A 17,752-nucleotide genomic window follows, 5' to 3' on the forward strand; every position below is an offset into this window, starting at 1 on the left:
GCATGGAGTTACATATTAACAGCGATGGTGATGAGTGGAAAAAAACACCTGGTCTCCTTACATTCAGCCACTCTTTCATCATCTCCTCAATGAGGTGGTCTCAAAAGTCGCAGTTACAACACACATAAGGCGCACCGCACCATAGGGCGCACCGCACATTTTGAGGGAAAAAAAAGACGTTAAAGTGCGCCTTATAGTCGTGAAAATACGGTATATATATATATATATATATATATATACACACAAGGGGTGTTCAATAAGTAATGCCCCTGGCCCACTTACAGATGTTTGATCCAGCTGAAATTTTGCATGTGAAGTATTTTAAATCTCTATAGATTAAATAGCAAATTACAGCTCTGAACTAATTGTGGTTTCTGATTTCTTGGTGTTAAAACTGAGTCAAGTCTGAGTTTTTTGCATTTGAAAAGGCGGACACAACGGGAGACTTTTAATCAAATGAAAGTAACTTATATTGATAATGTCCCATAATATAACCTTGTAAAACCTTTTGCAAGGTCATATAACGGGCTTTATCACCATAAGTTACTTTAATTTCATCTAAAGTCTCCCGTGGTGTGAGTCCTTTCCAATAGAAAACCGGTTCACTGCTCGACACTCAACTCCATTTCAGACTTTACTCAGTTCACACATCTGTAAGTAAGTAACCACAAATGGTTCAGAGCTGTAGCTGTTATTTAAATCTACGCAGATTTAAATAACGTCAAATGCAAAATTTCGGCTCGATCAAACATCTGGAAGTGGGTTAGGGGCATTACTTATTGAACGACACTCGTATATATATTTTTTCTGTTTTTGCATTAATAAACATGTTTTAATATTACATGTACTTTGTAAATCTTTGTACTTGTTCTACTTAACTTTCATTGGTTATAGGTATAAAGGCATATTAGACAGGATATAAGTTATTTTTAGTTGGTATGTTTTGCTTGTTTTCTTTTTTTGCAAAATTTAATCACATATAAAATCTCACACACACACACACACACACACACACACACACACACACACACACACACACACACACACACATATATATATATATATATGTTTGTTTAAAGTTGGTTTTATAATGTTTAAAAGAGTAGGATATAGGATGTTTATAAGATTTAAATTACAAAATAGGTCTTGAAAAAAATAAATTAAAAATAAATTTTTGTAATCTATGTTTAGATCGATGACTAAACGAACATAAAGTGATTAACCTAAAACATGATCACTCAAATTTTGGGTGATAGGAACCGATAGGAACAGATGTCCCTCCTTTCTACACATATCAACATTGCTGTAGTTTAAAGACATACTGTCCTTATATCAAACAGACAAATATCAGGGTAAGATTACTAAAAATTTTTAACAATTACTTTACTTCATAGTGAAATTTTCTGAGGTCTTGAATCCAAAACCGAAAGTGATTAAATCTTGTGAATCTAGACGTGGTTCACTAGTAAAACCGAATAAACTGAATTAAATACAGAGGGTCCAACAGTTTTCTGTCGACCCGCTTTACGTTGGCAAAAAGCTAATTCCAGCTTTCTCCACACAGCATTACCAAGATGGAGGGTCCTTGACCCAAAATGCCTCAGTCCATTAGAAGCACAACTGTTTTCCTAAAGACTATTATATAAATATATGGTTTATATAGTAATATATAGTAAAACTATTTGAATGTTTATCAGAATGAATGAACATTAAAGTAATTTATTAGCAGAAAACCGACATTACATTACATCCTCAAAAGGTCATTTAAGAGCACGCTCTGGTTAACTTACCAGGAGGTTATTGGGTGCAGGTCTCTCCTTGGGGTTCTTCCGCATACTAAGAAAAGAGAGATAGAAGCAGAGAGTTTGTGGTCTTCAATTGCCATATTTCTAAGCGGAAAACAGATGTTTTTGTTCTTTTAATATATGCATACTTTTGATTAATAAATTCATCTATGAAAGAAGTTTTTCTAAAATTCGATTATGCCACAGAAGCTGAAAAAAGTAAGCCTGAATAGCTGTACAACACAGGTAATTTATTCCACATAATTAGAGCATTTGTGTGCGTGTCCTCCATATTTTGTTTACCGCGGTCCGTCAGAACGACCGACACGGGGGACTGTGTGCAGTTAATCGTGAAAATGCTTTATGTATCATAATGAAAGGGCCGTGACCGTCTAAGAATAGTCAGACAGCAAAGTACAAACGCTGCAGCAAGGCAGGACGGAGCACCTGTGCAGAGAGGTGTCCTGTTTGAGCAAGCCGCCACGGGGGACAAACAGCAGCTGCCGTGGTCTGCTGGTGAGCGCTGAGCACACACACTCGTACACAGAGCATGCGTGTGGTTTGGGAGTGCATGTAAATGTTTGTCTTCCTGTAAAGGTTACAAGTGGCTAATGAATCAGAGGCAAACTGGGTAAACAAGAGATTTGTCCTCCTGCATTAGAGAGGCTCTGTCAAAAGGACAGCTTTTGAATTTATAGCCAGCATCTCTGAAACCTACGACGACACAATACGTCAACACACACAGGAACATGCACTTTAATGGTATTATATAGAAGAAAAAAAACACTTGATTCATTTAGGATCTTTGGGCTCATGCTGGACAAATACAGCCTGCGGTGGTTTGAACTGTTCAGTCCAACACGCTGGAGCCAGACATGGACAGCTTTTATGTTGCTCAAAGGATACACAAATGATCCTATGTGATTAAATCATTAAAACCAATCAAAAGTGTTCTAAATAATAAAAAAAATATAAAGGTATCTCTCAAACACATGAAAACTTTGGCACCAGCTGCCGCTGACTCACCACTGAGTGATGAAGTTAACAAACTTTTCACTGAACTGTCCAACAGGAAGTACCGGAGGGTCCTGTGAAAAGAAAAAAATTATTCAGATTAAAAAAATATTTGAATTAACGACAATATTTTTTTTTAACTTACCCTTTTTAAAAATCTGATTTTTACTGACAAATAACTATGACTACAAAAAAAATAAGGAAACCCCAGCTGAAATGTTTTGTGAGCCTCTGACAGGTTCATTCACAACCTTACATAGAGGCACACCTGAAAACACTGCCTCCATTCAGCTAACATTAAAAGAAAACCTAAAGAAAGAAGCGCTGTGGACAGAGGTGGGTAATAACTATTTACATTTAGTCAGGTACATTCACTAGATTAACATTTTGACAGAAATATACTTTTACTGTCCCATACTTTACTTGAGCAATATATTAATAAAATATGCTATTCTTATGTGAGTAAAATAATTTGTTACCAACAATCTTGTTTTAAACAATGACACACAATTAATATTTATGTCAGTTTCTTTTTTTGTACACAAGTTTGCACTATTCATAATTATTTATCATTATTATAATCATTTTTTTATTTATGTGTTGTTGTGTATCATCTCTTCATGGGCCATGAGTCTGTTGAATAAGGCAATCATTCAATCAATCAATTATATCTGGTGAACCTCCTCTTATATTTGAAGGTCAAGAATGAAAACATTAAGCAGTAAATATTGTGACTGCAGGTAGTGGGTTTATAAGTTTAATGTTAAAAAGAACATTGGTTTGGAAAAGTATTTCTTATTCAATTAGATTATTTTTATATTATATATATATATATATATATATATATATATATATATATATATATATATATATATATATATATATATATATATATATATTAATTTGTTTCATTTGTGAATGAACTCCAGAATAAATAGAGAAATAGTGTTGTTGCAGGTGGGAGGCCAGTGCACATGCCCTGACAGGTTTGTTCTGCGTGTGTTTGTTAAAACTTATAGAAATGTATTTTGTTAAATAGATTTATTGTTTGGGATGAAATGAATACAAGCAAATAGACCTAGATAGGCTTTTTTAAAACCTCTGTTTCCTCATGTTAGCATGAGTTTGAAAAATAGATCATTAGTTAGATGAGGTGGGAACATGTTTAAGTATTTATATAAATACATACTTTTGTTTATATGAATATTAACAGTTATTTATTGCTATTTTCTGATGCCTGTCACTTAAAATTAAATCACAAAAGAAAGAATAATAGTGTAAAAATATAGAATAAAGAGCTAAAGCTCACAGTGTGTCTTTATTTTATTACCAATACAGCATATCACCACAGAATATGTGTCCTTAGAGAATATTGATTAAATTAAACTCAGATTTTAGCTCCTGTACCCTAAAAATGCTGGACTCTTTGGACTCTGGTATCAGACTTCAGACACATCTAGTAGCAATATTAAGAATTTAGCATTTTCAGAAATAGGACCGTGTAGTTTTTTTTATTTTAATCACAAACTTACTTTTTTAGTGATTCAAAATTACAATATTATTACAGTTTAACGACAAAGAGAAAAAGGGAGCTAATCAGAGAGAATTTAAGGAGGCTGTAAGGTTTAAAATATAACCAACTGCTAAAGGATGGAGGGAAATGAAACTGGATAAAGGAACCAGCCTGACAAAAGCTGCTGTGAATCTCTGCAGGTCATTTAAATCAAGGCTACATCTCTAAAGGACAGAATTTGATGTAGGATTTTTTTCTCAAATATTAAGCCCTTTAAAACATTGCAACCCTTTGTTTCCATAGGGATAAACCTTTTTTTTTTTTTTTTTTACAGGTTGCCCTCCTTTGTCAAACACGTTTCAAAATGTTCCTGATTATCCTGTTGTTGTTTTTTTCACCGAAAAACAACCGTGCACAATGTGAAAATTCTAAATGTATAAAAATCTATTTGACTTAATTTCAAAGTTGGATATAAGATCAGGTTACTGATTAGTTTGCTACAACTATTTCCAAAGTGTCTGGATTAAAATAAAATTAAAAGGAAAGGAGAAAGCACGATGTTGGCTCTCTGACCTGTGAAGCTTAATCATCTGTGCCAGATTGCCTCTCCAAGCTTTACATCATACTGTAAATTCATCTTGTTGCATTTATTCTGCTTCAGTTCTTGTTTTATGCTTTCAGTAGAAAGATATATTAAAACCAATCAGGCTTCAATAAACAACCTCAGTTATTTTATATAGGGATAGAGAAGTTAAGGAAACACTTCCTCCTAACACAAAAGCATCGAAGCTTTATCAGGTCAGAAGAATTTAAGCTAGTTAGTAGGTGGATTAGTAGGCTGTAATATACGAGGTCAACAGAAAAAAGTACAAATGACTTAAACATGCAGACAATGTTAATGCCAGGATCCACAACCAGGCGTTTATTCAAATGCCGTAAAGTAGACCCCTTGAATAGAGAAACCCTGCTGTGCCTGTAAAAACACCTCTGGGCTGTGTTCGCCATTCCTTAATGCTCTGATCGGCAGCCTCCCGCAAAGCATGATGCATGAACCCATTTAAATTAACAAAGGAATGGGTTCCCCCTAATCTCACTACACTTCACAGCCGTGTCGCCGCTTGGATGAACAATGCATCATAGCGAGCACACAAACCTGCACCCACAAACAAATGCCCTTGAGCACTGCACACTACAAGCCTCACTATATGAAACCCAAACAGACATTCCAGTCTGGAAACACGATCAAAATTAGATCCAGACTGTGTGAAGAGGGTTGAACAGGAAAGTGAGATCATCCTTTGCGTAGATTCAATCCGTGCTCCTGTATCTGCATGCACCTTTAATGCACCTTATTTATTTTTTATTTTTTTGCAGAAACAAACACATTATGCATGTATTCACGTTTCCAGCTGAGTGCAGCACTGCTGCAGCTTTGATGTGGCAGCAGGCGAAGGTACAAAAGACAAGCAGGCTGATGAAAGTGACTGGTCTGTTTAAATTATTCCTCTGGTTGTCAATTTGCTCCACTGTAAGACAGCGCACATGCTACGAGGGCTACGAGTAAATATACATGTCATTGCCATGAAGCAATTATTAGGCAAAATTAGATCAGTAATTACAGGCTTGAAAATAAAGTGGGAGTTCTTTATCAGTGAAAGCCACTTGCTATTCAACAAACAGAGGAGAGGAGGCACATTAATGAGCGAGGACAGTGGACAGATGGCGGGAACAACTGCGGAGAACTTCCAATTTAAGACCTTGGCTCAACAATGCGAGCCTGGTTCTCACGGATACACTAAAACCGTCTAAATGAAGAGAAGCTAAATTAAGGTCAATTAAACATACACGTGGTCCTAAACGAGAGCCATTCTCAGTGTGTCATAAAGGTTAATACAGAAGTTATAATAGAAGAATATAAGAAGTTGTGCAGATAAGTGTCATAAAATACATCAAATATGTAAAAATGCAATTAATTAATTGGATGAAAAAAATACACAAAACACAACAACAACACAATGATGTAAAGATCAAATCTGGTCCAATTAACTGCAAAAGTCCATCAAACCTTCAGTTGAAGGTGAATAAGGCCATAATTGCTTGCAAGAATTTTCACATTTAGCTCTAAAGCTGCAAAGGGGGAAAACCAGCACATACTGCAACATGTACTGATTGGAGTAACAACAGAAGGATTTATTTTATTTCCTTTATATAACTAGGTAAAAATAAAAAAATAAAAAAATAAATAAATACAATTTTTGTCATCTATGTTTAGATCGATGACTGAAATGAACATAAAATCTCTTTTTCAACAGTGACCCGGCCCAGAGGGCAGCGACAACATAGCGACAATAATAAAAGTCAGAATCATACACAAAGGAATAAAAAATATATATTTTTTAATGTACAGTAATACGTAAAGACTAGAAGCAGTCACACTGACAAATAGTATTAGTTTCCCATTCCTTTACAATCGTTTTAACTTCTCCCGATGTAATAATATCAGTGAAGTTTAGATCATTTTGTAGATTATTCCAAGAGAAAGGCGCAGCATGTTTAAATGCTGTCTGTTCTGATGCGAGGAACTGACATTTCAAGGGTTTGTAGGGAAAACAAGCCATACTGCAATTTTTTCACATGCAAGCAAAGAGATAAAACCAGAGGAAGTATGATTGTAAGGACGATGTCCCAAACATTTACTTCACTAAGTCTAGTTTACTTTAGTTCTCATAACTAAGCTGGTATTTTATAGTTGTCCAAATATTTTTATAAATATTTCAACCATTAACGGAAGAGAAATATTTTGCCTAAAACAAATAACTGTATGAGATTTTAACCTAATATGAAATGCACAAATAAGCCAAGTAGGCTGTGCTGGTAACCACACACTGCTATTGCCCCAAATAATTACCAATGTACTTTAGCTAAATAGTTAATTAGCCAGGATACAAATTCTCTCAAAGCGATTTCAATCTTTCCAGACAAAGCTTATCCTATTGTGTCTTCCTTGAAGCCACCAAATTAGCAGGGACAGTAAGGCTCTGCTGCTCCAGCAGGGACAACACTGTGTTTTCTCTCCCCTCACATGGAGACAGCAAAGGGCACGGGAAAAATAGTTTGAATGATCGCTACGTCTAGCTGACTAATGAACAGTTCAGCCCAGGTCAATCCATTACAACCAAAAGCATTTAATTATTAATTAAGGCCAATCCATAGGCAGTTAAGGACAAGTGACACTGTATGTTTAATGTGCAATATGGCTGGTGATGGGGGCACTGGGTGGCTGCTGGAGGAGCGTTTTGGCTATTAGGGAATGTCAGCAAAAAGCTCAGGAAAAAAAAAAAAAGAAAACGTTATTGCTGGTTATGATGAAATGCAGGGTTTGCTTACATACAGTATTCATGAGCACCGCAGCATGGCAATAAATCAGGGAACAAACCTGTTCAATTGAGTTTATCCTGTATGTTAGTCTGCTTTATAAATTGCATAATTTCATAAAGTGTTTACTTTATAAAAATATGTATCATCCAGACTTCAATGGATGCATATTGTAAAGAGGACTGTCGGCTAAGATATTGTCAATCTTTTGGTTTCCGAAAGATTTTCATGTGTAAAATTTAACTTGGCTTACTAGACTCAGGGTTCAGAGTTTATTATCTAGGTTACTGCGAAAGTTTACTTTATCAGCTACAGTTATGCTTGAAAGTTTACGTATCCTCACAATAAAGAAAATAATGAATTCACACTAGTAATTCAAATAACACAAAACAGAAAAAGTAATCATAATATAATAATTAATAATTCAAAAATACTAAATGATAATTTCTCAAAATAAAATTTTGATCTAGAAGTTTTGCCTTAGAAAATAATTCTAAAAAACAAACTGTCCGAGAAAAATGAAAGTGCCTTGCTCATGAACAGTGCACCAACATACTTGTCAACAGGTGCCAATTTAAAACAACAACATTAGTTATTAAATTAATATCATGATTTCCATTTTTTTTATTTATTACTTTTGTCAATTTCAATTTATTTTACTAGCAGCTCATTTTTTTTCTGTCTTTAATGGAAGGGTAACTAAACTTTCAAGCGCAGCTTTAAGCTTATTTATAGAGGCCACGCTTTATCTACAAAACCTGCAAAAAACAAAAAGGAAGGACAACTGCACGGAAAAAATGTCTGGAAACTGGATGAATAAATACTGCTCTACCTCTGGACATTTCCCAACATGATTCTGGGTCATAAATCACTGCAGTCTGCAGCTGCACCGCCCTTTAAAAGGGAACCGGCATCTGATGGCCAAAAAAAAATAGTTTGTTTCAATTCTCCATATAATTTATAATCTTAAACACGTTTTCTTGTTGCATCTATTAGGAAAGAAAAAAAAAAGTTGCATCTTCAGCCTGTGAGGCAACAATTACCTCTTTACTGGAGAAAGTTAAAAATAATCCTGCATCAATGTAATTTGGGTTCCTGCATTCCCAAAAATCCAGAACTGTGTTTTGTGCGTCTGTCGCTCGTGACGGGACCAGCCTCTATAGTAATGTGCGTACGTCTGCTGCCTGAGGCTGTTGCATAGGGTGAAGGGTTGAGTGAATGGGGAGCAAAGCCGCCTGAGTGGTTTGCTTCATTAGGAAACAAAATATAAGCTTTCCGGGCCATTAGGACTGACTTTAGATGCAGAAGCACATAAGACGACGACTCACCTCATCAACGATGCATTGCAGTAACTGGAGAGGCTGACGAAGAGAGGCAGAAGGAGATGATGGGAGAAAAAAAAAAGCGTTAGCCTGCATTGAATTTCCAAGCAATAAGGGAAATCAGTTGTGTGATAAAAAAAAAAAAAGATTAATCACATGCACCAAGCTCAGGGAATGCAAGGTTTTTATTATTCCATTATAGCACCTAATATAATACCAGCAGTTTAGGCATAATCTAATAATTTGTTGCAAAAATCCAATCTGTGTGTTTTTTTCCTAAATGAGAGATTCAACCAAGAGTGACAGACTATATGCAGAGAAGGAGACCTCTGGCTTCTTTTATCCTATTCCATAGCAATAAAACTTACCATTAGAGATCCTTGGTTTTTCTGAATCTGTAGGGCAAGACAAAAGAAAAAAAAAAAACAGAAGCAGAGATGAGGCAATATGTAATTAGTGTGTCATAATCAAGACGATGCACTTGGAAACATTATGATCACTAGGAGAAAATTATTGCTTCCCTGTTGGCAATTTGTGAGTACGTACTAACACCATTTACATAATGAAAACACACAAATGTTAATGGTCTGGCTCTCATTTGCGGGGAATGAGGGTAAAATATCCACTAATGCTAATTTTCGGAGCATTTCTTTATTCCTGCCCTCCAGGTTATCTAGATGTGCTGGGATGTAGAAGAAATACCAAACTGCTTTGGAGGAGATTCACAACAGTGACACTGAGAGTCTGTTTTACAGGTAGAGTGGTGATATTTGAGGGAAAACTAAAAGGTAGGAAGGGTCGCTTGTAGAGAATAGAAATGGGAGGATATTCTTAAAAAAAGCATGTCCTAAAAGATATAGAATATTTCTACAATTTGCACAAAGAATCACAGCTGTTGTGAAAAATAAAAAAAATGTATAATGTTCTTGCAAATATATGAAGTAGAAAAGGGGCTTTGATTTGAAAAGACACACCATTCTAACTTAAAATGCATGAAACTGCAGTGGAGCTAAGCAAAGCATTAAGTTTTCCCATTCAAAAACCCCTGCGGGGCTGAATCCACCAGAACAACTTGTTTTCATTTCTAAAAACCTTAAATTTATACATTCATCACTCAGAATAAATGATACAAGGCTAGAAACCTGGGCTCAGCTGAACAGACCGCTCATTTCTCCAGCTCTTTTGACAGTGCATTAGAGCATTTATTGATTCGCTCAATTAAATACAGGTTTTTGCACTCTGTAAATACCAAGAGACTCCTTAACTCCAGTTTTGCCTGATTCAGACACATTAAAAGCAACTATAGAAAACTAATTTGTTCTGAAATAATTACTAAAAGAGAATTGTGAGCTGCTCCAGGGCTTGAAATTGGATAGAAGGAGGTTAACTTATTTAAAACACAACTGAAGACCTATTTTACTGCTACAGGATAGTATGGCCACATAAAAAAAAAGGATTCAATAGATGCATATTTATCCTGGGTGTAATCAATGTCTAATATGACAATTAAACTGAAATATATTGTCAGATCTAAGAACACAGTGCTGTGAATGAGGATATATTTACTTGTGTGCATTTGTGACAGTAAATGATGAATGCATCTGTAGAAAACATCAGCTTTTCTTCTCTGCAGAGATTCTCAAGTTTAGTTTTTTTTCTCATTTCTTGGAAATAGATCACAGGGAGCTCAGCATGAAACCAGAAGTCTCAAAAATCAATATTCAGACGCCGAGCATTTTTCTGCCGCCTCTCTGTCTAACTTAATAAAAGTGATCTGATTTTAAGCTTCTCTCCTTAAGATATGAAAGATTTTTCTTTCATTGCTGAAAACAATTGAAATAGTATTTAGATTTGGATGTTTATAAAGATGTTTTGATAAAAAAACAAACCCAAAAGAATAACAGACTGTAATGGGGAGATCATACTTTCCTGAACATATCATTCAACATCCACAGCTTTCCAAGCCATCAAATTAAGAACACTGCAGAAAATGAAAGTATCCCTCTTGAACTTTATCCACTCTTTTCATGTAACAACTACAAACTTTAATGTATGTTGTGTGTTGGTTTTAAATACAGACATAAAAAAAAAATGCTAGGAAAAGATTTTCAATAAAATCTTAGAAATGTTGGCTGCATCTGTTTTGTCCCCATTAACTCTGATAAACAAACAGCAAGTGCATCAGAACTTCACCATTCAGTGTATAGAGTTCACCCATGTGGAACCTTATGCTAGAAAAATACTGCTAATAAAGCTTTAGAGGGTGTTGGAGAGGAAAGCAATACTGAAAAGCATCATGAAGATGAGGGAACGAACTCAGCAGATGAGGAATGACTTTGTAGAGAAGATGGATTATCAACCACTATCTTTAGATTTGAACATCTTGCTGAGGACCATCATCTGAAAATAATGTGCCACAACTTAAAATCTACAAAGACGGGCTTTCCAAAGAGAGCATTAATTAGAAAAGCAGCCAAAGCAATCATGGAAACTCTTGGAGAAGCTGCTTAGATCCACAACACACAAGAAAAACCGTCGACAGGACAATAACAAATTGTCCTTTTTACAGTCGTCCTGCTTACAGAGGCAAATGGAGATGTGGATGGAAGAACTCTGATCAGATGACACCAAAACTAACCTTCCAGATCAAACTGTTAAACATTAGTATGTAAAAACACACAGCACATTACCCTAGACATGCTATATACACCATTGAAAAGCAGTATCATGCTGCGGGTCTACTGCTCTACCTCCTTTAGCAACATCCAGGAGGCTGGTCAAAATTATATAAAAAGGTCCATTGTACTGAACAAAGATAAATATGGGAAAAAAAACTATCTTTGAGGGGTTTCAAACAATTGAAACGATGGGTGAAGAATCAGCTTAAAGGAAGACAACGTTAACCTGCAGCCAGAGCTACGTTGAAATAGCTTTACTATTTTGCAAAGAAAATGGGAACAAACGTTTATGGACAGAAGACTTCCAGCTTAATTGGTGGTTTAAAAAAAAAAGGTCTGAACATCTCTATTTGTAAACTTTTTCTAAAACCGTATATGATCTTAGTTCTACTTTAAAAAAATAGGCAATACATAGTGTTTCTTTAATATGTATAATCCTATTCAAACAGAAATAGGTCGGTTTTAATAGAATGGGGACAGATGTTATGTTTAGGGTTGTTTTCTGCTCCTTTTCATTAATGATTTTCCTTGTTATATAAATAAGTTGTGGAATGAAATACATTAATTAAACAACATATTAGAATGTAAAAAATTAATCATAAGAGGTTTTGAACACTTATCTAAGCACTGTATCTTGCCTCATATAGTTTTTCAGTGTTTATTATATTATCAAAGCAATAAATAGGATGGAAGGGTCAGGGTCTCCCCATTTAACTAGGAAAGTGGTTGCTTGTTTAACTATTAAAACCTCAATATCAACCTTTTAAAAAGGGCAACATAATTTTTAATATTTGAAATCCTGGAGTTTGTTAAAAAAAAACTGAACTTTGCTTATAATTATGCAACAAATAAATAGAAGAAATGAGCACTAAAATAATCATATTCATGTTAAGGGAAAAGAGCAACAGAGGAAAAGTCTCTGTCGTCCTTCATTCAGGCAGTGATGTGTGATAAAGTTTGTAAAGAAAAAAAGCAAAAAGAACGACATGATATTTCATCCAGAAATCTATTCAAATATGAGTAAAATGAAGAGAAACACAATAGAGCAAACCAAAACGACAACAAATCAATCAGAAGCAATAGTGCTGGCGGCTGTATACACATCACATCATCAGGTCTGGTGTCTTCAAAGACTTTCAGAGCGAGCCGCTCAAAACTCCATTAACTCCTGACAAAGAACGCAAATGAATTCCAACATGTGGTGAAGTGGAATTAAAGAGGCCATCTCTAATCATGGCAAACACGAGGTGATGACTCCACTCTGCATGTATACATGCGCACACACAACAGGATGAATGAGCGCCAACCGAACAAAGAGCTGCAAAAAAAAAGGCGAGTGGGAAAAACAACCACACGTCCTCTGAATTTTACAGTATGAGTGACGCATCCCAAACACAATATTGGCTTTTTTTCAGAAGTGCAATTTACGAATGCCTCCGAGGCAAACTGAACTCTTCCAGGATCCTCTGCAACTTTAAGGCAGAAACGCATATGCTACAGATTCACATCTTAGCAAACTTCGTTGGTCTGTGCTGAAATCTTTCCTTTCAAGTGTAGCGGGTGGGAGGTTGGGGGGGGGGGGGGGGGGGGGCACAAACAGCTGTTCTGGCATCTGAGAAGAAAAAAATGACAGCTCAGGCCTGAGGACTTTGGCTGCTGCGCTTGACGAGCTGGATCCGAGTGCTTTCACCACAAAGCTCTGCCACAGCCGGCAGGTGAGCTGTCTAGAGAGCCATATGGAGTAAGGGGAGAATTAAGACCAAAATAAGGAAAAGTCGGACAATGTAGAGCATGAAAACTGAGGGGTACTGCAAACACTTTATGCAATCCCTCCAAGTCAGTGAGTGAGGATGGACTACACTAGATCAACTAAACTATAACTCAGAGAAGGAGCTTCTAACCAAGACCAGGCCAGCTTAAGATTATATTCACAAACTCCTTTTATAGCTTTTCCCAATGAATGATATTGATTTTATCAATCTCACAAATTATGGAACCATATCCACTCTTGTCATGTAGCAACCACGTTAACGTATTTCGTTGTGTGGTTTCATAAACTGACAAAGAAGAATGAATGATTGAAAAATGAAAGGAAAACATTTTCAATAAAATCTTAGAAATGTTGGCCGCATCTGTTTTGTCCCCATTAACTCTGATAAACAAACAGCAAGTGCATCAGAACTCAACCATTCAGTGTATAGAGTTCACCCATGTGGAACCTTATGCTAGAAAAATACTGCTAATAAATCTTTAGAGGGTGTTGGAGAGGAGAGCAATACTGAAAAGCCTCATGAAGATGAGGGAACGAACTCAGCAGATGAGGAATGACTTTGTAGAGAAGATGGATTATCAACCAGTATTTTAAGCTTTAAAAATCTCACTGAGGACCATCATCTGAAAATAATGCGCCACAACTTCAAATCTACAAAGACAGGCTTTCCAAAGAGAGCATTAATTAGAAAAGCAGTCGAGGCAACTATGGAGGAAGATGTGTGAATTCACACCATACTCCATCTAAAAGACACAGTTCTTTAAATTACTATCCTTTAATCTCTTTTAATCCAAAATAATAAATTATTGCTCCTTTAAAATAAGTTTTTTTTAGAGTCTTGGTGATCCCATGATGGCTTGTTTCCTCTGTTAATGGGCTGAATACACCAGACACAATTTAGTGCCGTCGTAAAAAGTCATGGCACTTAGAGTACATTGAAAATGAACAGTGCTGGTCAGAAAGGATTCTCTGCTGCTGCGCTTTTGTACCTCAGACTGACTTAACTCCTGATTCAGACAGGAACAAAGTCAAAGTGTCAAAGTCAGACACGTCTGATTAGAGGAAACACTGAGTAAAGTCTATGAAATACAAGGTAATGCAGCCAGTTTAGGAAACCGATGTGTGTACATATCATATCAAGCATGGTAGAGCTGGACATCAAGAATAAAACATTTAAATTAATAGTGTAAATGGTCAGTTTTTCTTTAATCCTGACCTCCTATCATGGATAAAGTAAAATGGAGATCCTCTTTAAGCTCTAAAAAAACAAATGTGGAACATGCAGGATGCTTATGAGGGACAAAGGGGAGGGATATATCCAGGGCTTATTGTGCTCCCTTCTTTATGAAACAGAAAAAATACTTTGGAGAAACTTCACAAAAACACCTCTCTAACAATCACCCTTTACTGGCCCTACCAAGTTCTAAACCGTTCCACAATATCTTTTGTGGCTACATTTTCTACTCTTTAAATTTGGTTTTCCATGATATTTTAGTATATATCATAATCCTTTACCTTTGTTATTTTAAGAACACCATATGCAAGTTGGAGATGACCTGAAGTGCTTCTTTGTATTTTGATTGTCGATTGCGGGACATTGTTTCAGTTTGTGGGACCCATGGACTGAGGAGTAAAGTGTGGCACATTCCTGCAAGGATATCGCTCTGCTCACCGTATGTGTAGCGATAAGATTAAAAAAAGCTTGCAGAGCGGGATGTAGTGGTGTGACCAGCCTTTACCATCCTGCCCGCTGTGTGCGGTGGTAAATTAAACACAGATCCTTATTCGGCCATCACAGTTCTGGTTCTCTTAAACCTTTTAAATATTCTCCTGACTTTTTTTATTTGGGTAAATCTTGTAAAGCTCAAAACAAATCTGCCTTTTTTTTTTTTTACATATTTCATGTGCTCTTATCTTTGTTATTGTGAAGAGGAATTATGAAAAACTGGCCTCTGTTATTTTCAAATTAAAGACTAATATATTTCATGTGTGAAACTTTGCTGCAGCAATAAAATTTATTTTGGAAGCTTTTTACACATCTTCACCAGGGTAATATTGAAAGGTAGGGCTTCAACTAAGGACTACTTTGCAAATTGATTAATCTGTTTAATTAATCGATTAATAATCGGATAGCCAAAGGTTCCTTAAAGAAGATTTTCTACTAAATTAAACCAGGTGAAACTAAAACTTTTCCACTTGAGGTGTTCTGGATAGAGCATATTAATAAATTAAAATGTTTTTTTTTTATATCTTAAATGCAAATATTTACATATTTTGTACAATTTTGATATAATTACTGCTCTAAGTGAGTTGCTCTGTTAGCTAAAGGCATGTTTTACAGTCTTTAAACTCCGGTTGATTATTAATTGATTACTATATTAGTTGACAATAATTTCAATAATTGATAAATCCCGATTAATCAGATGGTTTCAGCCCACGTTCCTTCTACATACTGTGCTTACTGGACATTTTAGATTATCAGAGCTTATACATTCCTCTGTACAGGATTGTTGCACTTCTGAAAACGGTGCACCAATGCAAACTCCAAGAATCCAAGAACACCTGATGCATTTTAAAAGACAGCAATATTTTACCACACTAACAAACGGGGCTAAAGCAGCATTTAGAAGTTAACTATTCTAATATCTTTACCATGAAGGTCAGGGTCTCCTGAGCCTGATTTTCACACAATACGTCCTGAATACAAATCCGCTTCTTTAGATCTGCAGGCGAGCAGCCAGCAGGGTAAACCGAGGTGACCAGATTCAGATCGCTCAGGGACGGATTAGCTGGTTAAACCCAACTTAAAGACTTGATGGGATTGGGGAAGTCACTTCTGTGGTCAGCAATTACATTTGAGGAGGATTTTAATTTACTGTAACGAGGAGGAGGGAATGGACCTGGTGTGTAAACAGAAAATAGTGAGAAGTCGACAAAAACAACAAGAATTCAAGGATTATCAGTAGATTTTTGCCATTCAGGAGTAATTAAAATAAAATTAGACAACTAAAAGTAAAACTAAAAGGATATATTGATTTTTCAAAGACATTTACAATATGTTTTGGTGGGAATTTTATTTCCAAAATCTGAAAATATAGATATATTTCATGAGGCATGGGCCTGGAATTAGAATTCTAACTTTATCACAAACTGCACTAAAAATAAAGTAACAATGCCCAAATTAATAGTTCAAAAAAAGAAAAGCAAAAATGATTCCTGCTGCTGCTGCTATGAACTATGGAGCAATGCAGATATTATATGTTACCAATAACAGTTTCTTGTAGCAGGAAAATAAAACAAAAGTTTCTAATGTTAATTAAGTAGAATAAAGAAGCTGTTTTTTTGTTTTTAAGATTTATGAAAATGGACAGCCACTAAAAGATTTTCTTTTTTCTTCCTGTATTTTTTTTTTAATCATGAAAAAATGAAAATTATTGTGTGGTTATTTTTCATTGCTACTTTGTATTTAAAAAAACAGTCAAAACACTGTATCATTAAATAAGTACATAGCCTCACTGTTTGCCTCTCTGCAGCATATAAAACAACACAAGAAAAATCAGCTGGTTGGTTAGTAAGGTATTTTTTTACCATCAACTATGATTTTAAAACACTGTTCACTATATAAAAGTGACAAATGATGATTTTCTCCTGATATATTTGCTAATAGCTGAGTTTATCTGCCAGATAAGCAACACAGGGGCACACAGCAACAGGTGGGGGAAGGAGGGCTGCGCTGTCATAAAAAAGAAACACATATACATAGTTATATATATATATATATTAGGGATGCACGATATAATCGACCCCCTATCGGTATCGGCCTGTATCTGCCTTAAAATTGAATATCGGACATCAGCCACCCCACCGATATTTAACCCGATATTTGATCAGCTTCTGAGTTTCTAAAGTCTAAAAAAAAAAAAAATAATAAAAAATACTACTTCTTCTTGTTCCTCAAAAACGTCTTTTTTACAGACTTAAAAACTTCTAAAGACGAGGGAAAAAATATTGATACATAAAAATATCACAATATCTTCATTTGCTGATATATTACCATTTAAAAACACCATATCAATCTCTTTTACTAATGAAATATTGCTATATGTCATCGTTATGCTACGAAATCCCTAGAAAATTCATGAAATGTTGCCAAATTTTTATATGTTGATATATTGACGCGATATTGATCTATTTTACTAACAAAATCTCACAAGAATTTGCCAAATATCACGAGAGTTTGTAACAGAACGATGAAATTTCACGAGATTTTGAAAGTAAAATAGATCGATACCGCG

General features: G+C 35.4%; 1 protein-coding gene across 2 annotated transcripts in view; it reads right to left on the reverse strand.

Moving 5' to 3' along the window:
* map2k5 (mitogen-activated protein kinase kinase 5) overlaps positions 1–17,752 on the reverse strand; it is a 67,837-nt gene that overhangs the window by 16,872 nt on the left and 33,213 nt on the right. For both annotated transcript variants that reach the window (XM_038308834.1, XM_038308835.1), the window contains 4 exons: positions 9,377–9,403; positions 9,015–9,047; positions 2,811–2,872; positions 1,791–1,836 (listed from right to left, as the gene is read on the reverse strand). In XM_038308834.1, coding sequence (XP_038164762.1) covers positions 1,791–1,836; positions 2,811–2,872; positions 9,015–9,047; positions 9,377–9,403 — 168 coding nt within the window. The remainder of the gene's footprint in view (positions 1–1,790; positions 1,837–2,810; positions 2,873–9,014; positions 9,048–9,376; positions 9,404–17,752) is intronic.

This window comes from Cyprinodon tularosa, unplaced genomic scaffold (assembly GCF_016077235.1).
Source record: "Cyprinodon tularosa strain WSP-4 unplaced genomic scaffold, ASM1607723v1 ctg649, whole genome shotgun sequence".
NCBI lineage: Eukaryota > Metazoa > Chordata > Actinopteri > Cyprinodontiformes > Cyprinodontidae > Cyprinodon > Cyprinodon tularosa.